This window comes from Empidonax traillii, unplaced genomic scaffold (genome assembly GCF_003031625.1).
Source record: "Empidonax traillii isolate 1590-97213 ecotype Southwest subspecies unplaced genomic scaffold, ASM303162v1 scaffold64:size1360303, whole genome shotgun sequence".
In the NCBI taxonomy this organism is placed as follows: domain Eukaryota; kingdom Metazoa; phylum Chordata; class Aves; order Passeriformes; family Tyrannidae; genus Empidonax; species Empidonax traillii.
Genome location: NW_020955257.1, coordinates 540111 through 563792, shown reverse-complemented (window position 1 = coordinate 563792; position 23682 = coordinate 540111). Strand labels below are relative to the sequence as shown.

The following is a 23682-nucleotide window of genomic DNA, read 5'->3' as shown; positions in this document are numbered from 1 at the left end:
TATTAATTACCAAAATTTGAAAATGAATACTTACCTTTTCAACTGGAGTATTTTCTTCACTTGTTACACTTGCTTTTCTTGATTCATTTTTTGTTCTGCTCAGCCTCCGGGACACTTTTTCTCTAAGCAAAGTGGCATATCCAATGTGCTCATATATGGGGTTTGTTGTCATTTTGGAAATATACTCAGAAGCCTTTGTTTCTATATACAATGTTATCAAGCCATCTGTAACCAGATCGTGGATTGATTCGAACCTTTTCTCCCCAACGAAGTGCTTCCCATCATAGAACAACCTGTAGTTTAGGGTCTGATTACCAAATCTGCAAACACCAGAAAAAAACGGAGGGAGAGAAGGAAGAGAGAGAGAGAGAATTCAGACTGGCAAAACACTCAGGAGGTAATTTCACCGACAAACCTATATGTCTGGATTACATATGGAATATGCACACAGCTGCAACTGGACCTCTGTGGAGAGACCAACCCAAGTTTGAACCCAAACTTGACTGCATTACAGGGACTGGACCACAGAACTGAGGCCAAGTCTCCACAACAAGCTACATGACCCAGATGTATGTGATTAAACCCTATGGGCACTAGCACAGCAGTTGGGATGCATAACTGTGTTAAAGGCTCTTCCATCCTGAAGCATTTTTGAGGTGTAGAAAGCCCAAGCTTAACCACCATGGGCATATTTACAGTCAATGAAGAGAGATGGGCATCTCAAGCAAGTAATTCAAATCCTAAGGGCCTGAGTCATGCTCTATTAGGAAGCTAGCTAGACCAAGCTCCTAATTCAGGGTCCAATTGAATATCCAAAGTTATGCGGGAAAACTTTGGTCCTATTTATGGCAGGTGTAATCTACTGAAATTTTTTTAAGTGTTTTAAAAATTGAAGTGCTGTAGCAGCACATTCAGTTTGCAACACTGAGGTTGGAATTCCACTATTGATTAAAGGATTCAAAGATATTATATTGGGTTAAATGGTCCTTATATTGCATCAAAACTGCATGCCTCTGTATACTTTACTAGGCATTCAAATTAAAGTGTTTAAGCCTCTTATTTTTCACCCGCATTTTTCATATGAATTCCCAATTTTTAATCAAATTCAGTTTTTGATTCTACAAATTATGATCCAGATGGGTTTAGAAATCATGTTGTTGTATCAAAACAACAGGCATTTTGCCACAATTCTCATCCTTTAGTATTTTTTCAATATATTATTTTGAAATCTCTCTCCAAAACCCTAAAAAAATGTGTTTGTTCTTTTTCAGCTGACAGAAGTTGGTTTTAATTTACACCACTTTTTAGTTGGCATGACTCACCAGCTTTACCATCTGCACATCAATACAAATTCTAAGCATGATTTCAGCACTGTATCACAGCTACTTGGGGTAATTCCTTAAAGGATTTTTCCTCCTAGTTTACCAGCAGAAGAGTAAAAACACAGACTTTTAGTTCGAGCACGTCTCACAGAAGTAATAATGCTATAAAAATTGCAAGGTATTGCCAATGAGTTCGTCAAAACCCAACTGGGTATCTTTTCCTCTTGCCACGAGCCCACAGCATCTTTAAGACTTCATGGGCAGGTTTTGAATGACACAGGTAAGCGAGGAGTGGGCACATTTTCAAGGAAATGCACCTGTGAGGGGCAGTGAGTTTGCAGCTAGGGTTATAACTGAATTTTTCATTCAGTTGAAGACTCTTACTTCTCTGAGCAGCAGCATCCCAAGCTTCTCAATGTATTTCTACAACGAGATGACACAATCCCCTCCATTAAACACATTTACACTTGAACTGTAAGCCTCTATTAAAGCAGCATTTACCTGAGAGCAAGAGTATAGCAGCCGGGTTGCCGCTGGCTTTCTCTGAGAATATAGGCTCCTTCTACGCCAGCAAGTATTTCATCTGCTTGCTCCCGAGAAATGATCCCGTGAAACCTAAGGGAAGGCATTTTAGTGACTTACACAACAATCCAACCAGAAACACCTCCTCCTCCACCCCGGAAACCATTTGAAAACTTCAGCACTCTAGAGCATCATGGTCTAAGCCATCAGGAGAGTGTCCAAGCAGCGGAACAGTCATTCAGCCTGGACAAGTTCAGCATAGAGACAAACCAAAAATTACACTGTATATGCAGTTTCAGTCAGTATAACAATCAACAGTACCCAAAGATTATTATCTGTAAATGCCCTGTCTTTTCACAACTTTTCTCTTCTACCAGTCTACACCCCTATTCCTTGATTCTTTTCTAGAGGTCTTACAACAGAATCGAAAACTAAGCACAAAGGCAATTTTTAAAACACTGAATTATTATATGTAACTATGTAGTTATTTATATATATATACATAAATATTTAAATATAATTAAAATTATAGGTCTTTCTTATTATCAGTTTGCTTTTTTTAATATTAACTACGCTTACTCAAATTTATATGAGAAACAGAGACAAAAATGGAAACAATTATTCAAAATTCTATTCTGAATATATTAAAGTGGAGGAAGGTACAGAATAGTACTGAAAAAAATACTGTTTTCTTCATTCCAATGAGTTCCTCATTCAGTGTTGGAGAAAAGCAATACTTCTTTGATTCTTTTGTCATTGCTATTTTAAGAAAGAAAGAGAGCCTAGGATGCACAATTAACCTTATGATAATCAATATTTAGCAGTGATCTCTCCAGCAGTATAAACGCAGTCTTGACAGCAGTTTGAGTTTTAACTCCTACGCACATTTTGCTAGCTGATAAGTCTCTGAGGGTCTCTTCAGCAGTCTTGAAAGTTTCTATTTTTGCTGCTGTTTGAAAAAAAGCACTAAAAGGTACTGGCCTTCAGCATTTTCTCTTTTTTGACAATACATATGAAGTGGCACATCCCTAACACTGCCTCTGGGGAGCAAGTGAAAGAGAAGAAAAACACGTTGGATGTAAATGCAATTGTTGTTCCATTCTCTTTATGTGGTCTTTTCATAACTAATATATGTTGAAAATATTAGGTTTTGGTGACCTTTCCAGAGTGGTTATCTTCTCTGTCTGTACAGATGGGGAACACACTCGCTTACTGCTCCATCCAAATTGAAATGAGCATTCCCTAAATGACATAATTTAAACATGACTTTATGAGTAAACTCAAGGCAATTCATAATTCTAGTTACAAATAATAAGCATAAGCTATTCCCCAAAAGAAATGTAATATAAATCATACCAGGCTGTAGGTTAGATATTAGGACAAAAGTTCTCCCTGTGATCGATTTAACAAATCACTGGGACAGGATACTTGGAGCACCAGTGAAATTTCTTTATCCTTGGGTGGTAAGCACTGGATAATCCAAGCTTTCTTATGGATATTTTTTGTACATTTTTTTAAGAGCATGAAAACAGCTTGTACGGTGTACAAGTTCCCCTGAACTCAGATGCCTGCTTCTGACAGCAGCTGACAAGAAATGCTTACAGAAGGACTATAGGAAGCAGTGACATATTTCTATCACTTCACATCCCTGTCCATCCATCACTGGTTTAGCCACAATTGTGTCTGATCAGTTGTGACCTTACCCTTCATGAATTTGAGAATCTCACTTGTAAGCCCTGTAAGATCTTGGTGCTTTTGGTCTCTGCAGCTGCCCATGGCAATGAACTGGAGAAGGACACTGTGCATGTCCCTCTCTTGGACACCCACCGAGGAAGATCTGTTCATTTTTTATCCTGTGGTAAGAGCAGCATCCCTAGTTGCATTCCTTTACTTCACCATTGTTGCCCTTCACCATACCTTTCATTTCTTCTACAACTTTTGCAAAAAGGATGGAGGAGGAAGGGGTAGCGAGGCACCAGAACCATGTGCCCTATTTCAAATGCAGCCACATCACATATTTATATAGTAATATGGGGGGTTTTTTCAGTTTCTTTACCTAAAAATTCCTGTTTCTCTTTCCTAGTACCGCTGAACACCGAGTCAATTGTTTTTATAGGACTTCCCCAGTGCTTCTGAAATCTTCTTTCTGAATGACAACAACTAATGTGATCTTGCCTGGGCAGGTTCACCAAGGTGACATCTAACAGTTTCTGCTAGCTTTGCTGCTCCACAAACTCAAGGAGGTCCCTGGATAAGAGACTGTGACAATGGTTTTACAAGTCCTGCTGTAGGAAGTGTGATGTGTTACTCAACTAGGTACTGTCTTCAGCTCTGTTGTACTCTAGTGGCTACGTTTGAATGCCTCGTTGTCAAAGATAATATTTTAAAAATGAAACTTCAGTAACTAGGAGCAAAGCTACAGGCTCTTGAGGTTTCTGACGGTGGAAAAGGATCATTAAACACAGATGGTCTGGGATGGAAGGAAAAATACAACATGGGATCTAAGTAAGAGATAAGGGCTGGAGTCTCGGCAGATTACTCTAGTAAAGGCCAAATGCCAGGTCTTGGGTGGCTGCTGCAGTGGCTCTGTCCTTCAACTTCACCTGCCCAAATCTCCATGCAGCGCATGACCCAGCACCTTCCAAGCTATTTATGGGCAAGAAGACTGCTGAGCACAAAGGAATTATACTCCAGTGGTTTGTTATACTCCTTACAATAAAAATACACCTCTTCTTTGGGTATTTTGAAGCTTGTAACTTCAGCAGGGAGAACAGCATTTACACAGCAGTAGGATACACACACACTTCCACAGCCATGTAGGATGGTGAAAGCATAGGAACATACACAAAAAGGCAGTGAGAGAGAAAAGTTGCTTCTCTCCTCCCTAAGCCATTGCAGGACCACTGGGACGTATAAGCAACAACCAAAAAAAAAAAAAAAAAAGATGAAGGACCTCAGATAATATTTCTTTTCCCAAACTCTCATGAGAAAAGCAAAATAAACATGCAGGCTCACACAGCAGCACAATCCATGGATTGTGAGCAGCAGTACTGGACTGTAATATAGCTAAATCATTAGAGTTTCAATATATTTGGCTCCTAGTTGAAGTCAAAGGTACAATAAAATATTTTATTAGACCTCCACTGTGTCTTTTAGTTCTAGAACAGTAACTTTTGGACACACCCAACAAATATATAAAAGAGGAAAATACTTACTCTCTTCCATAATACTTTGGCCTGTTCTCCACCTAAATTTTGAAAGAAAGGAAAAAATATTAAAAACATATTCATTTTTAAATAAACTACAGAAAAATAAATTATACTTGTATATTAATGAGGACTACTGCACCCATCTAAGGGATGAAGTACTGCAGTTTCAAATCTGTGACTGGAGCATGACAGTGCAGAAGAAGAAAAAAATGAAAACAGAAGAGGTGGTTTTATTGATGGATTTCTGGGACAAATACCATGTATCAGTGGTGAAAAAATAGAACTACACCTACTTGTATAAAATCTGGCCAAGCAGATAAAGAATATTTTACTGCAGTTTTGCCAATCTAGTATTTATAACACAAAGTGAGACTATTTTTCTTATATATGCTTTGTATACATTTATATATATCCTTTATATATGTTATATATACATTATGTACATATACTATATATATTTATGTATATGCACATTTAGATACCACTTATATGCATTTTTTGCCTATGCATGGCAACGGACAGAAGATAAAAAGTTTAATATTCCTGAGAAAAAAAAAAGTAGCTTTCTGTACTTAGACATAAGCCTCAAATTCCTAGAAGTCTCAAGAATTTGCGGGCTGGACCCAAAGCACACTCAAAGTTGCCGGAAAGACTCCCAGTTATCTCAGAGACCGTCGAACCAGCTTTTAGGGGTGTCAGGTTCCCACCGCGAAGCCCCGGGCAGGCCCGGCACCAAAAGGCAGCTCCCCGTGCCCCCTCCCCGCGGCGGGGCCGGGCGGGGCCGGCAGGGGGCGCCGCTCCCCCGCCTTGCGCGGGCCCTTAGGCGGGCTCGGCCAATTAACACGCACGCGGCCATCGCTAATTACTTCACTGGGCTTTCTTCTTTTTTAACTTTTTTTCTTTTTTCTTTCTTTTTTTTTTTTTTTCCCCCCTCCCAGTCGTATTCACGTAGAAGTGTCCTCATAAAGACCTGCTCCTTCCCCCAGCTGTGGCACTACTTATCAACAGTGTCATCTCTCCGCGCTGCGGCTTCAGTCAGTGCTTTCATACAACGAGCGTGGCAGAACTTCACAGAAGATACACATAAATTCTCTGAATTACTGAAAAAGATTTTACCTGAGTGCCTGTATATCTCAATAAAGAATCTATATCAATGGAATTACTACTTCATGCATGCTAACGCACACGTAGAGAAATCGTGGTTTCAAGACTGTTTCATCCTTTAGCATAAAACATATTTAGGTGATTTTACCCCATTTTATCTGATTGGAAACAAGAGCTCTTGTTCTTGTTTTCATGATATCTCATTATTTCACTCATAAAAACTTTAAATTGATGAAGGTTTTCCTTTCTTCTTTTTTTTCTTTTCCTGAATAGCAAATGCATAACTGTCACATTTTTGATTCAATAATCTACACGCCACACACTAAAGCGAAGCAGCTGAATTTCTACCCTGCAGTCACTAAGGCTACAACACAGCACAAGATGAACAAAAGTCTGTACAAGATAATGAGAATCTTCAATGCAAGACCTATGGGAGTTCAATCAAGTCCTTACTGTGCTTCTTTCCCAGCTCGGTATTTCTTTTCTAGCATGGCACTAACAATAGCAGTATCATACCCTTGAAACTCCTACCTGGGAATAATACTTGATATAAACATTTTCAAGTTCTGAGGGGCAGGAATGAGAAGGAGAAGCAAACACAGAAGTGAAGAGAGAGCAAAATCAAAGGAATTGCCAAGTGCAGGTTCTGTGTTTCTATGTGCATGTATAGGAACTCAGAGAAGAAAGCGTATGAATTCATTCTTTTTCATTTTCTATTTTTATAAGTAAAAAAAAAATATGAAGAAAATACTACCTCTGAAAGAAGGTTGTTCATATGTTCATCTTCAACAGCACTATATGACTTTGTAATCATGGAACTGTAATCGTGCAGCCTTCCTCTCATCTTTACAGACCTTAATTACCCTTGAAAGCATATATTTAGCTGGGAACTCAATTAAAAAATGGGTATCAGAAGCTGGGTTAGGTAAGACCACCACATACAATCTCCTCTTTCATAGAAACAAAGGGCCACTCAGTACACTGAAATTTAGGACAAGGAACATATACATTGTTCTTTCATTCCCATGGAAAGCCAAATAAAACCTTTAGACTATAGAAGGCAAAGCATGACTTTCATGTAGTAGTCAGAATCTGCTTCTATTTAAAGATACAGATTTACCTTGACTGTGTTTATACACAGAATAAACTGTAACACTTAAAAACTACCTCAGAAAAATGAATTAACAGTACTAGCACCCACCCTAGAAATTAGCTTTCAGTACAAGCTCCCCCCAGATATAAATTACTCCCTCCCAGATAAATAACTATACACATAAACTATAAAATCAATCTGGAAATAACTCCTTGAACAAATGGAGGCACCTTTTTTATTCTTCTCACACCATTTATACAAAATACAAATTTATCTGTGAAACTTTTATCATTTAACTAGCAACTGACTGAACCACCCTGGCTAATGTGATTTCCACTTTTCCTGCTGCTCGTGAACTAAAAGATTTGCTCTTCTGAGAATCCACACAAAGCCCATCTACTCCTCTATTCTTCCTCCTATTCCATAAAACAGAAACCTTTCCTCCAACAACTTTTATCATCCATGTGTTTAAAATAGCCACAACTTCAGCATTTGGCTTTGGACAGAAAAGATACAGTAGCATTTCCTGAGACAAAGCTCCAGATCTGTCAGACCATGCAAGTGCCCCAGAATCTAAAAATCCCCCTGTGTCCTCACTGCGATCTTTACCCTGAAATAGTAATTTCTCTCCTATTTCTCTCCAACTTCACCACTAGAAAAACACAAGGAAACAAAGTTAAAGCAAGATAAAAGATCAAAAATACCATCAGGGTCTCTAGATCAAAACCAGAATGTTGGACTGAACTTGGAAATAAACCAAAAGCCTGCACAATTGATGAAGCAGAGGCTTAAAAATATCAAAGGAGCCAGTAGGTCTGTTTTGCGCAACTGCAGACTCTGTAAAAACTTCAAGGGAAATTCTATATATTCCAGAAGGCAAAGGTGACTGAATTTCAGTTGGGATTAGCTTTCCCTCTCCTGCTATAAATGGGCTTGCACACACAAAGTCAAGCAGATCCATGTAAGAGAATTCTTAACGCTGGAAAGAACAGAAAATCCACAGGTAGGAAATTGACTGTTTCCTGGTAGTAGGAGTCCAGAACAATCAGCCTTATTCTGAAGACACATACACTTAGGGTGTTTTGCATAGGTAATGGCTGTAAAGAACACTTTCATCACTTTCTGTATAGCCCTCACAATTTCCTTGCTGGAAAAAGAGCCACCTTTCCCAGGTTACCAGTTGGTTTTATGCATCACTGGCCCATCTTCCTAGACACTGAGCAAGGGGACAGGCCAGACAGCTTGAGTCATTTAGCACTCTTATGCTAACAGACATAAACAAAGTACACAAGTGAGGAAAATCACATAAGACAAATTATAGGTCTTCACTAGTGAAAATATATTTTGCCTTAAAGAGTCCCATAGCTTGCTTTTAGTTCTCCCATACAGAGGATAAATTAAATGGTTGCTCCTTCTCCACTAAAAGTACGTGGCAGCTTTCAATTCAAATGTGAGATGGTAATTTTCTGGCCTAGAAAAAGGTATTATTACCAATTTCAAACCAAAAATGTTGTTGCAGAGCAGGCATTTCTGGATGTTGTTCCAGAAACCACGGGGAAAATGCTGAAAATCACTACTGAAATTCATAGTTGTATAAATTCTGAAACAGCAGTGAATGCCAAAATTGTTTAAAACTAAAGTCACATTGATCAGGAAATAAGATGTATGGTAAAACAAGCTAAATCACTACTAATCCAGTAATCTTATAAAGCCAGCAACATTCATTGACATCTAATCTTGATGCATGCTCAAAGAGAAATGAAACACAGCACAGCTCTCCTAACATTCTACAAAAGCCTTTGGACGCTCACGTTTGAGAGACTCTGCATACTCCAGCTTTGACTCCAAGCCTGCCAAACCTGATTGCCTCTCCCCAGTCCAAAAATAAAAATCCTTACTTGTACACTTGTGATACACTTTACAAGATTCTTTACAAGGTTACAGCATATTTTCTAAGGTGTGGAGTTAGTTGTACTCAGGTTCGATGTCAACACTGAGAAGAAAATAACCCTGCCTAATAAACTAGCTACCTGAGCTAATTCAATATATTATGTTTACATCATTTTGAAATTTACTGAATTTTAATGCACCGGGACTTGTGGCTCCTGTTCTATCCAGGATGGTTTAGCCGTGGCATGACACACGCCTGCTAATGTACAGATTACTTTATTAAAATCCTACACCACTCTGCAAGATAATTCATCACAAAACTACTGAAAATCATGCAAGCAGGAGGTGAGCATCCCTTAATGTGACAGATTTTCATTGCAAGCATTGGCATCCAAGCCACACTGCAGCGAAGATTTGAAGATACCCTGAATTCTTTCTGCATAGATGTACTACCACAGAAATAGGATAAGCCTAATTTCAGAAAAATTTAATTTCTCTTCAGCTTCATTGCACAAGACATATTTCCTTATCCAGTGGCCAAAGCTGAAATCTAGAAATGCTGCAATGAAAGTTTAGAAATCCCTCCAGGACAGCAATCTGTCTGTAATTCAGAAGGGCCAGCACAGCATAACACTCTGTACTGTGGACCTATTTCAGCCACAGCCTTAATACATCCATGATGAGAATATAAAAGGGGAAGGAAACAATAAGGTGGGGAGCTGCACCTGGCTCTCTGTTCTTCAGTACACAGAGAGAACAGAGAAACAAGATCCACGAGTTAATAATGGTGATGTGTTTACTCAGAGCAGGCAGTGAGGCATTTTCCCAAAGGAAGTTTAATCTGATATATTTTCTGTTTGGAACAATCTTAATTATTTTTCAGTAACTCTGGTGGACTGGATATAAATATGTTTTTCAGCTCAGTTTGACGTAAAGAGAAATAGAAGAGTCTGACGAGAAGCTTTCAAGACAAGCCCAATAAAAACAGACTGTAGAGAAAAGGAGCTTATTGTCTGTATTGTTGAACTTTTGGCAGACTTGTCATAAATCCACTGCAAACTTTACACTTACAATAAACAACCAAAAATGATTAAGGCAAGTTGCAAGCCCCCATTAAATGGAATGAAGAATACGCTGTATTTCATTATTCCTATAAAATATTTCTTTTGCCTTAGAATTCTTCTTGAAGAAAATTCTACTTAGATCTATTAGCATGTCTAATATTCCCTCAAAATAGGACAAATTATTTCACATCAATGACTCTTAAGCAATTTAAATTGGGAGAAGATTCTTTTGGATGGGAAATATTTTTCGACCTTTTTTTACCTTTTAACCAGTTTCTTTCTACTACCTTATCAGGCTCTCTGACACCCGTGTTTTCAAAGAGAAACAACTCTTGGTTTTGCAAAACGTGTCATATCATAAAGTCTGTTGCTAATTTTGTTAGTAGTGATGGCAGCAAAGCAACATCTCTAGTCCCCCTCCAAGGACAGGCCAATAATAGCATGTATGTACTTACTATGTAAATACATAATGAAAAGATGGTTTCTCCCCTAAGATTTTCAGTCAGTGGCATTCAGCATGACTGATCTGACAGGCTTCATATGACAAGCCTATCCAGCACATATAACTTCATGAGTGTGTTCATGTACTTTGTGTGATGAGGTAGGAGCAAAGACATAGCTCAGAAAGAAACTAGCAATGCCCAAGTCCCCATAACTTATTCCACTTGCTCTTCCCATGTTTCAGAGGCTGTCCAGAGAGAAAGGTGACATGAATAGTTTTGGAAGTGTGCATCTCCTTTTGTCATTCAGTCACAGAGCCACGGAGATGCCAATGTTTAGCCACTTAAGGGATGTATATTCAGCCACACATTATAGGCTTGGAGGCTCCCAGCCTCCGAGAAAGTAGCTGGGAGCAAGATGTCAAAATCATTCAAAATACCAGAGGGGCAATGACTAGACAGGTCTCTGCAGGAAAGGATCCTGGCATGGTTACAGATCAATAAATGAACTCGAATCACTGATTCTGTCTGTAGCAAAAACTGCCTAAACCAGAAGGCTATACTGAGGATAAATCCAAGAATGCTGCCAAGAAGACATCAGAGTAATCCTCTCCTTGCAATGTCTACTCAGAAAGCCTCTAGATGGAATACTGACTGTGGGCCTGGGCACCACGTCTCAAGAAAGACTGGAGCAAATAACTGAAGTAAGTAGGGATTTAGCAATCAATCATGAAAAGACATGAAAAGAGACTGGACTAAAGAAAACAAGATAGAGAGGGGCTGTAGCAGACAGGTATGAAAAAGGCTGCTTTCCAGAGGAAATAAATTTGTTCTCTGTGCACCCAGACATGACAAGAAGAAACATGCTTAAACTGCAAAACAGAAGACAGAACTTAAAAAAACGTTAAAAATAATTAAACACTAAATAAATAAGCAGAAGCAGTCAAGAAATCACCATGAAGCCTTTTTCAAAGCTTTAAGAAGTGGATATGCAAGCATGTCTTTTTGACACAGGAATGACAACCTCTTGACTTTCTTCTGGCCCTGAGATACCCCATCCAGTCTATTCCTCACCTCTGCCTGGACTGCTCTCAGGAGATAGGGATTAGCAGAGAGCAGACTTGAATAGGCTGTAGAAATCACCTATAAAACCACAATAATACTTGGCCCACCTCTATGAGGCTCTCAGGAAAGAAGGCAGCACCGAGAAGGCAGTGGACTGAGTGAACTGTTCTGGAGGAGAAAGCCAAATCTTCAAGTGATAAACTTGTCATCGCTTGCCAAATTGTTTGGTATCTTCTAACAAAATACTCTGTGAAAAAATTTACAGCACCAGGGAGAAGGTAGGAGTGTTCACCATTAGGAAAAATGAAAAAGAATACAAGACAAAAGTGAAGAACACCAAAAATGCTTTTATTAACTGCTGTTCAAAGCTGCACAACTTCTCTGCTCTGGTGACGTGTTATAACCCATGGAGAAAGTAAAATGCTTAGCAACCCTTTTGCAGAAGGATAATGCATCACAAAGAAACACAGGAAGCTCAGCAGCTCTGACTCTTACTGTGGCACTTGGCTGATTTCCACTCAATCAAGGTTATTTCTACCATTTTAAAACACAGAAATATTTTTTAAATAATTTAATGTGCTTATTTGCTTACTTGCTTGTACCAAACTTTCAAAAGAGCTGCTTTAAACCATCCTTTATGAGGGTATTTTTAACTCAGGTTTGTTTCCTTTCTATGACCTTGAGCAAACTGTCCAGCAGCCAATAATCAATATACCAGACAAAACACCATAAACACCAGAAGGTTACAAAAATCTCCCCCAACATGGACATCTGCTACAAAACCAGAATATATTTCTGTATATATACAGCTCTAACAGAAAAGAGCAAGATTGAACAAGGAAAGAAAATCCAAATATTTTCTTGCCTAGTAAGGAAAATAATGGGCTCCTGAACATGAGCTAAAATAAACTGAAATAAATCTTAATCAAGAAGGCTGCTGCTAAATAGTCAGGGGAGACAGGGTCAGGTTCAAACAATTTCAACAGCAAAAGTGGAAGTCATCTATTTTGTTATACAGCCTCCATTCAAATGGCAAGGGCATCATTAAATGTAAAAGGAATATCGACGTTACCCTGAATGCAAGTGAAAAATCTGAATATACCATTTAAACTATGCTCCTTTTTTTTCAAGAATGATGTGTTGAGTCATTTAAATAGAAGGAAAAATATCCCCAGCAGCAGATAAATGCAGTAAGCCACATTAATGCTCTGAAGTATTCTGTAACAACTGAGAAGCACTAAAACATTCCTATGACACATGCCACAACAGTCCACAATTCCAAAAAGATGTGTATAATTGGCTGATTTGACTATTCTGTGCATTTAGCTATACGCATACATGCACAGGAAGAATGATAGACGTCTAAATTTTCTATAGTTATTTATATTAGGAAATACAAATTCATCAGGTGCTCAATACTCTGCGTTCCTGTGCTGTTTCTGGCTAGGGTAGAGTTAATTTTCTCTGCAATGGCTAATATGGGGCTGTGTTTTGGATTTGTGCTGAACTCAGGGCTGATAATATAGAGATGCTTTTGTTATTGCTGAGCAGGGCTTACACAGAGCCAAGGCCTTTTCTGCTCTCTGTACTGCCTCGCTGGCGAGGAAGTTCAGGGTCCATGGGAGGCCGGGAGGAGACACAACGGGGACAAGCGACTCAAAGTGACCAAAGGGATATTCCATACCATATGACATCATGCTCAGTATATAAAGCTGGGGGGAGGAAGGAGGAAGGGAGGGACACTTGGAGTGATGGTGTTTGTCTTATGTGTGACGGGTCCCTGCTCTCCTGGAGATGGATGAACACCTGCCTGTCCATGGGAAGCAGTGAACAAATTCCTTGTTTTGCTTTGTTTGCGTCCATGGCTTTTGCTTTCCCTCTTAAACTGTCCATATCTCAACACATGAGTTTTCAGGCTTTTACCCCTTCTATTCTTTCCCTGATCCTGCTGGTGGGGAAGTGACCGAGTGGCTGTGGGGTGCTCAGCTGTTGGCTGGAGTTAAACCACAACAATTCCTCATCTTGAAACTTGAAGAAAGATACCAGACACAATGTATCAGTCAGAGAGCAGAGACATCCAGAGCCCTTTCAACATATTATTTAACTAGACATGAGGAATACTAGCCTGAATTTGAACAGGTAGGTAAAGCACTTAGCATTTTCACCTACACATAGGCTTATAGATTAATTTTATCTTGGTGGAGATATGAAAGAGACTTTCATTTATTTTGGCTTGAAAACTGCTTACATTCAACATCATGTCTAAATAAATTAAGAAGAAATCAGATTAAGAGAGTGATATACAAGGATAAAAGGAAATAAAAAAACTGGGGAAGTAGCAAAATCACAGAGACACACACATGCACACCACTCACTTGCAAAGAGAGATGGAAGGGAGGGTGAAACTGCAAAGATTTCAAGCAAAGCCAGAGGGATAATTAGCAAGTTCATCATTCCTTAAAGACAGCTGCCTACAGTTGTGCTCATCAAACTGTATCAAAAAAGTCAGAGCTTGCCATCATGTCTTCCAAAAAGATGGTTTTAACTTTTCCATTTCACAGTGATCAATAAGCACACTGACTGGTTCATACCATATTCCTCTGATGAACACTCATCTAATTTGCAAATCATAACCTAGAACATTACTAAATCAAACCTGAGAAAATTCAAGTGAAACAGACAAACCTCTTCTAGTTTTGTTTAGCTGTAACTACTTAAATGAAATATTTACTATCACATCTGCAGAATAATTAGAAAGCTTTCTCCTCCGTTCAGTAGTCAATGGACTGTTAAAATGAGAATGGTGTGGCTTTGTCTGAGTGCTCCACCATCTTACTATTGCAGCAGAGTGAGACTGCAAGACTCATGGACCCTAGGAGAGATAAGCTTTCCTGTCAGTCATTAAAGTGCCTTGGAAAAAAACACCAGCAAATTTCTCTGATGTGATAAATACAAGGGAATTTTGGGCAAGCAATATTCCAGCTTCCCTTCTTTCTTTCCTCCACTGCTGCAAACTGCAGGCATTTTGCAGGATGAAATTCACTAAGGACATGCTACAGGAAAATGACCTTGGGTGTAAACCCATATTTTAAATTTATGTAGGAAAACCTGTGAGCAGCCAGTTTCAAGGGATGCTGGATATAATACCTTTTGACATTCCTTCCATGGATCCTCTGTACCACTTTAGCCAAACAGCCTTCCTGGCCTTCAACTGCTCTGAGCCACCACCAGTGCCGGGCTTTCTACATTTGGTATGGATTTCAACTGAAGAAATTTCCTCTTTTCTGTCAATGTCTATTCAAAATTGCTCTTTAGTTTCATTTCCAATCCACAGACTACTGCTGTGTCCTCCTTGTATTTTTTTTGTTTCTATCATACAGAGGATTATAAAAACACAATTAAAGCATCAGCAATATTGTAAGAATTGGAAAATATAGGCTCCATTAAGTCTTGTATGTGGAAACATTTTCATTAATGAAAACAGTTTTCAGCACAATTCTGCTCATTTCCACTTAATTGCTGGCTAATGGGGTCTCTTGGTGTGTCACTGTGTGTGTTCTGAGGTTTCTTTCTAAGGGAAAGATAATATAATATTTTGAATTATCTCAGATAAGCTCTCAGGACTGACAGTAAGAGACACCTCATGGCAGTGTCTGACTTTTTGCAGTAGAGTGATCTGAACAAGTGCCATGAAAATTCTCATTTGCTCCCGTTATTTACCACCAATTTTATGGCTAGTTTTAATGCCATATTACAGTTCTCTGGTACTTCACCACAGTACAGACATTGTTCTTAGAAAGATGAGGACAGAGATGAAGAGGAAATATTCCACTTGTAAAGGTCACTAAGTGAGCAGAATAAGGGAATTCATGGAAGACTTATTGCAATGATTAAATACTTATTATCCAGTCAGATATACTATGCAAACATTTTACTAAGGCTGAATTTTAACAACCTTGCTCAAGCTTACCTAGTCAAAAGCTTTTTATTATGTACAAATATAAAATATTATTGTATCTGAAAGAAGGACTGGCAAAAGTAACCAGTGTTTTTAATATTGCTTTTGTTTAAATTATACTCTTCTAATTGCAATGTTCTTAGCTCAAATCTCATGCTTCAGAAGAAACTTTGATAATAACTGAGTAAAGAGTAACTTGGAGCACTTCAGTTTTGGAGATGTGCAGTAATCCTGTGTATTTGCAGCTAGTAATGTAGGAGATGGCAATAGCATTATAAATCTGCTAGTGACCATTTCAACAGTTATGCTCTATGAAATGCCACTATCTATACTCTTGTTTTGACAAATCTAGGTAATGGATATCCAGAGGGTAAAAACAGTTCCAGACCCTCTGGATGATTTGAGTGAAAAACTCTAAGCAGTACAGTCACCATTATTTTAGTCTCTTACAATCATTTAAGCAAAAAGAAAAAGGGATTTCTTTCTTCAGAGAAGTCTTCCTTTTGTAATCATATTTGCTTCCATTCAAGAAACCATAATTTTTATGTTTTAAAGGCAGAGACAATAATTTCTACCGCTTCTGACACAACCTATTTGGAATTCAGAACGATGAGGAAGGCAATTAACTGACATTTTTCTACATAATAATATAAGTTAGGGCTCTAAGGCTTTGTCTACACTAGGGAAATTTAGATGAGTTTCTCAATGTTGCTGACACTGGCTTGGCCAAGGCACTGTTACGAGTGTGGAAGGTCTAATGCAGACAAATTCACAGCCCAGCAATTAAGGCTTTCTTGGAACAGAATGGAAATAGCATTCACAGGTATGAATATTTCTACACAAATAATCCAAAAACTCATGGGTAAGACTCATTCCCTCTTTGAAGAAAATTTATAGTGTGCCTATTGTTTAACCAGCTATAGCCCAGAGTGATGTCACCATCCTTCCTTAATTCTTTTACTTTGTTAAAGGCTTCATTTCTTCAAAAGATATTTTAACTTTGAATAATCTACTCCTGAAATATTTCTTAAAATTAAGAATTATTTGAAATGTTCTTTTTGAATAAAATAAGGAAGTTGAAAGCTTGAGTTATTTTCTGAGAATGTAATTTTTCATCAGCATTACTGTAGACTAAACCCTAAAAGATGCTTCATAATATGACTTTCTTACAACACAAATCTGATTCTTTGGTGCCTATCATCAAATTTGCTCAATTTATAAAAGCTACTACTCCACTGGAACTGCGCTTTTAAACTGAACTTTTTCTACTTAAACGATAAATCATTAAAACACTGCTGGAAGGAATATGGTTACAAATGAGAATATTGGCAGAAATCCAATGTTATTGGGAAGGTAGGATTTTTGTGCTAGTCCCACTACCAGTGGTGATTAATTAAAAAACATTAGATACCTAAAGCCCAAAGAGTAAGTTCGATATGATTCCCATTGCAGGAACAACCTGCCTTTGCTAGAAAAGATATTTTTGCAAGCAAAAAAGAAAGGAAAATCACGATAGCAAAGCTCAAAGACACAAAGATATAAATGTAAATAAAAGATATAAATGTTCATGTTTATTTACAGTCCCAGCTTTTAGTCTAGTGGTTTGCATATCAGGATTTCTGTCTCCACAGTATACTTAATCAGGAAATCCACATAAATTAGATGATAGAAGGGCAGAGATCTGAGGCTAAACCCCCTATGACTATGGAGAGGTAATGGAAGAGCAAATGAATGCAGAGATTTGAAAAGATGGCAATGGAAAAGATGGAGGAATCATGAAAATGCCAAGTGGTGAGAGAAAAAAAACAACCTCCAACACTTATCAGTTGGTGTTACAGATTTTGTTTGCAGCAGATGTTTCAACGCCCTGCAAACAGTATAGAATTTAGCAATTGTGAATGAAGGACATTGTCCCATAAGTATTAAGGGTTTCAAATTATTTGCAATTTTTAGATTTGTCTGAAGCAGTTTGAATACTAAATTACACAAGTGGTTACACCCTCAACAAGGTCCAGTTCCTATGATATGCACATGGAGAGATAAATCTTTCCTGTCAGTCACATATCCCACTGACACCTGCTGTCCAGATGTTGGATGAGCATCACATTGCATACTAAATAACTACCGTATTTCCAATTAATATATTTTCACACACAACACAAAATTAGATTTTGAGATCTTTCTATGTAAGTGACAAATTCAGGATTAATAAGATATCATCTTCAGTGAAGCCAGCCTATACAGATTACACTGAAGTCAAACTAGAATCAAGAAAAAACACCCCAAAACACTCTCCTTACAGACTGTGTGTTAAGAAAAAGTCAATAGGTGCCATATTTTCTCTCTAAAATAATCATTTACCATGAATTTTCTCTCTAAAATAATCTGTGATGCTCTATAAAACCACTATGCAGTTCCACTTTATAATAAATCAATAATATGAACTACAAGGAGCAATCTAGGCATCAGGACATCCCATCTGCCTCACTTCTCCAACTATATGCAAAACTAAAGCACATCAGCAGTGTTTTAGTGTTTTTTTGGCTCTTGGGTCAGAGAATCTTTGTTTCCAGCAATCAGTCTCTGAACACAGACAGCTGAGCTACCCAAAGATTCAAAATCCAAGTAACAAGAACCAAAGATCACAGTAGAAAGAATTCATACTGTTTTATATACCTACCCCTAAATAAAGTCTCTCCATGTTCAGGTGTTATAATAAATTAAAAACAAAATCAAAACAACTCAAAATAGAACTCTGCAGTCTATGAAGTGAGCCACTAAAAGTTGTTCATTAGTCAGAACCAAACCTAGATCACGTGAAACAGACATTTTTTACTTATTTTGTTATGTGCTGCTTTGTCAATTATGTATTAATTTAATTAATATGATCTTGGCTTCTTTCTGCTAAGTGACCTGACTTTCTTGGACATGACCTGAAGAGACACTAAATATGTATTTGGTTTTGAAGCATCAGGCAAAAGGATAATATCAGTTGTATGTTACATATTCTTGAGTTCAAGGAAATAAGTTCAATACAGCACCCTGGTAAAGAGTTCACAGCTGCACATTTAATCTACTTGTGTAGATAATCCTGTTCCCGGAACAAGAATACAATTGTTATTCCACTTCAACAGACTATTTTACCTTGATTCAAATGTTCACTCATGAAGGCAAACCAGAAAATACTTTAATTTGAGTTAGCAAAATGAATTTTGGATTAAACTTATTCAGAGTAACTTGTAGCCCCAAAAAGATGAGTTTAAATTGCAAACATGATTTCCTAAGCATTCAGTGCTTATTAATCAGATTTTCTAAAAACAAGTTCTTCCTCAAAGTAGTTCCAATATGAAATATAAAAATAAAATATTAGATAAACTATTGGCTCATACAAAGAGAGAAACTCCTCTAAGGCCTTGCTGGAAGTAACTAAATTGTTTACCTTAACTATTTTCAACACTGTCCTCTCCTTTAGAGAATACTAGCCACAGCTGTCTTTTGGTTTGCATGAGGATTTCAGAGAGTAAGGTCTTGATAAAACCCTTCAGCACACGTGCACTGAAGTCCCGCAGGACTAGCACATGCTCTATCTCCTCAAGCCTTGTCTTTGACAGGGAGAAAGGATGACACGAGAGTTCATCCACTCTGGTGTTTTGCTTGCCCTTCTTAGCATCCTGTGTATACGTTTTGGGACCATCCCAAACTGACAGAGCTTGAAGACTTCCAGTCTGAGGCCAAGACTCTGCTTTCCCTGCCCTGAAACTGGTAAATGGCACTTTTAGTTAAGAAAAGTGCAATGGCCTTTTAGTTAAGGTGCTGGGTGGACTCAGGAAAACTGTACTCAATTCCTGGCTTTACAATGGATTTTCTTCACAAACCCAGACAAGTACTTGTGCCTTGATACAAAACCTCCTGTCCCACCCAAAAGTGTTTTGAGACAGTACCTTAATATTTGAGAGATGCCAGGGCTCTGCTTTCATGGGTACACAGTGTGGGAAGCAGGACAGAGCTCAGGATGATGTTTGGGAGTAAAACTATTTATCAGGCCATGAGCCGCAGTTTCTGTCTTCTTGCACATCATCTTTTATACCTTGTGTAATCACTTAATGCATTTAGTATTTCTGTTACTAGTATCATATGTCTATTTACACAAGATTTCTCCGTGACATTATAGAAGACAGAGTCTTATTAAGAAGATCACAATCTTACTGATTGAGCAGAGACATCTACATATGTGTGCTATTACTATAATGCCATGCAGGTTGAGGAATGGACATATAAAAGTAAGTAGAAATGGAAGAAACACAGAAAAAGAAAATAGGGGGACAAGATAACTCAGCCAAACCTGCAGCCCTGCAGATTTCTAAATATCCTATAACCTTTAAAGTTTCTGTGGCAGAACAGAGCTCTCGGGGTATCACTTCAGTGAACCTACATATATTGTGTCAAAACATATCACACAGGTGTTAGTATGCAGATGCAGGAAGAAAAATACACCTTCATTTAGACATGGAAACATAAAACTTCAGGTAGCATACAGAAAAGCACATTAAGCAATGATTAATAAGCGTTTGTCTAATGAAGGTGCTTCTAGTGGTAGAATGAGGCTGCCATGCCTAATTAGCAAATATTAATCTGCTTTAATTAATCAACCTTAAGAAAAATGATTATATAAAAGAATGGCATAGAAAAATTAAAGCAAATATTACCCACAGACTGCACAAAAGATTTTTTTGGTAGTCATACGCTGCTGACAATTCATCAGATATAACTAGGTAGAGGAAAAGAACTGACCTCCCGAGGACAGATGATTCTCTTGGGACGTGGTGCCTCTTGTTGCAATTGATACACTGTCAAACACAAAAATGTACAGATCATTAGGAGATGGCAACATACACAAACTTTTATTCAGATGAGTCTTTTTAGCCAGGGGCTGCGGAGAAAAATGCAAATGTAAAGAATATGAAATCAAAATGAGGTATTTCAGTGAGTCTAAGTCATTTATATGAAAATTGGTTGTTGACCTGCAAACTAACTAAAGTGATCGGTGCTTTAACTTTTAGAAGTATTATCTTCTTTTGTATTGTTTTTTACATTTTTATACTAGGGAAGCCAGAAATAGATACAATTGTTAGGTGTATCTCAGGACAAAATCCCACTTTTGCATATACTGTGTGTTAACAACCCAAGAACAGATTGCTTACCAGTAGCACCAGCAGTTTTTTTGGATAGGGCAAGAAAAAGTTCAGTACCTTTGAAAGGGCTCACCACAATCTCATAATTTATTTCAAGATTTGCTGGCAATTACCGAAGAGCAAGCAAACATTCCTTTCAGAGCCATTATATCCTATTCAAATGGCCCTGGATCAATTTTGCAAATCTTCGGAGGGCTGAAAGAGAGAGACCTGAGGCTAGAGGTAGTTGCTGCCTGGCCCCAGCCTCTTCACTTGCATGTATTTAATGAGATCCTCTCCCTCCCTTCCACTCCGGAGTCGTGAGAAGAAGCTGACATGCAATGACAGTAATCAATTCCAGCACAGACAGACTGTCTCTCCGTAACTCCAGTAAAAATCCCAGAGGTTTGGATTCCCTCCCTTGAGAAAGGCCTTCTGTATGCTGACCTTCTTGTATTTGGAAAGATCGTGTCGTGTCTATGAATTTTTTTAAAAGACTGAGTTTCTAGGATGTTTTTCTTCATAATCTTCGTGAAGCTCAGAATTATGCCCTGAAAGGTGGCAGATTATGGGAGGAATAGAAATGCCTGTGGGTTTGATAAACACAGAAGCCCTGTTGCAGAAAGTGACTGGAAATAATAGGTGTTAACCCTTAGCACGTTTTCGCACCTTGTGCACCTTCTCTTTAAATGAAACTAGAAGTGATGAAATCTGGAAAGTGGGGAAGTCCTTTAGCCTGCACCCAAGTTTGTCACACAGGGGATGGGAAAGCTTTGAGGGCTTCTGCCTTCTGCTCACGTCAAAGTGCAAAACCCCACAACTTCCTCTTTTCCCAGCCCAAGCTTCATCCCTGGTTCCTTAGAGGGGCACAGAGAGTTCATGATTTCTTATATTCCCTATCAATTTTAATGCATATAGATGTGATCTAGCTCTGAATTTGTACTCAGGCTTTGGATACACCCTGCATAATTCAGCACTGTCAGATTTTCCACTGCTTTTGCACAGGATAACTTCTGGTCTTTCCTACCTCTTGCAGTTATGTGACTAAGGTTTAAGGACTTACTTCTACTCTATTGTGACCAAATGATTTGTGTATCCAAAGTATGAAAATTTTGTTCAAAAATCACAGATAATGTTTTAAAACTCTGATTATTCTGTGGTCCAATTTTAGAATTAATTTCTGAATGTCTGAAATCAGCATAACCACTGATTCAGCAAGTTAGTGATGCTTAATACTAAAGGTATTAAAAAAATAGTAACTTTTTCCTACCAACTTACATTTTTAATGGAGAGAAGGAACTCTAAGGATTCAAAACATTGCAAAAATATGATTGCTTCTCATTTAAAGTAAATTATCTATTTCCCCAATTAATTCATTTGAATTTTAACTGAAAACTAATACTTCATAAAAATCCTATTTTCAATAATCAAATCTGTTAAACGTTAACTGACACAGCATATTAAGCTAATGACTGTTTCTAAAAAAAATTGTTAGCAGTGGTGCAAAACAAGTTGGTCTGAAGATCATATAGGAAGTCCCTCTTGTGATGTGCTGCATTTATAAGAAATGAAAAAAGCAAAGAGGTCTCTAAAATAACCAAAGGATCTCTGAGGCAGATAACTCTGGAGAAGCAATGGTGGGGAGAAGAGTCAGCATTTCACAAAACAAAGGAAGGAATGATTAACAGGAAAGACCAGGTACATGAAAGACTTGAAAGCAAACACAAAAAAATGGATGCTGATTGGATGTAGTGAGATGAATCAGTGCAGGGATTCATGATGAATGCAAGGAAGACAAATCATCTTAACAACTGTATTTTGAATAGATTGGAAAAGGTTGCTGTCATTCTCAGAGAGACATGGGTAATTAATCTGCACAATAATATGAACTGAGAAATATATCTGATTTAAAAATACATCAGAAGAAAATGTGGTCAGATTATTACTATACAAATAAATAATAATAAATTATATGCTAAATGTGCAAGATGAGAAAATGGCCCAAGCACGATTGAGATTGTGAATGGTGGCAATCACAGAAAATGTCACGAATTTCCTGTGAAACATAAAGAATTCAGATTTGGCCATATTAGCTTTAAATTGTTAGATATTAAACTGGCAGAAAATCAAACCACTGAAACAACAAGAGGAAAGAGATAGAGAACCATTAGATGGAGGGAGAGAGGACAGATCGGGAACAGAGGAAGAACTGAAAACCACCAGTGGCATCGTGGTAAGGGACAACAAGCAGTTCAATGGGAGACAAAAAACAGAGAATAGACGGACAGACACACAACTGCCAAGGATGCCCAGAAGAGACACACAGCAAGGTAAGGGTGAAGAAGGTAAAAAAGCAATGGAAGTTCAGTTAAGTTGAAAACAAGGAAAGGCAGTATCTCACAGACTAAAGTATTAGGGAGCACAGCCAGTGTGACCGTACCAAAAGCTGTGTTCTCTTTTAGAAAGGGTCTCTCCTGTTTCTGCTTCAAATGATTGCTGTGTGAAAGCCTGCTAATGGGCTTTGGATACAAGTGCAATATTATGGCTAAGGTGACTTGAGAAAAATGTGCCCTACAGCAAAGTTCCAATGAGCACAGGCACCTCATTAAGTGACCTCATTTTCAGAAGTGCTGAACATCCTGCAGCTCTGCCTGATTTCATTATACACTTTTTCCAAATGCTGGGCAGTCACACTGAGGCTGACATTGCTGAGACCCCAGCACAGTCCAGGGAATGGTCAGACTCCAAAGGCATATGCCCACCTACTTGCTCAAATGACAAACAAGCCTTGCCTTTCTGCCTCATTTTCCCACCTCCACCTCTGAAAATCTTAGAAACCAATGT

The 23682-nt window shown here is 38.2% G+C and overlaps 1 protein-coding gene across 1 annotated transcript in view; it reads right to left on the bottom strand.

Moving 5' to 3' along the window:
• CHN2 (chimerin 2) overlaps positions 1-23682 on the bottom strand; it is a 163782-nt gene that overhangs the window by 66353 nt on the left and 73747 nt on the right. Inside the window, exons 3-6 of the mRNA XM_027880061.1 lie at positions 20459-20514; positions 5060-5091; positions 1824-1937; positions 35-320 (exon numbers count right to left, since the gene is read on the bottom strand). Of these exons, the coding sequence (XP_027735862.1) occupies positions 35-320; positions 1824-1937; positions 5060-5091; positions 20459-20514 (488 nt within the window). The remainder of the gene's footprint in view (positions 1-34; positions 321-1823; positions 1938-5059; positions 5092-20458; positions 20515-23682) is intronic.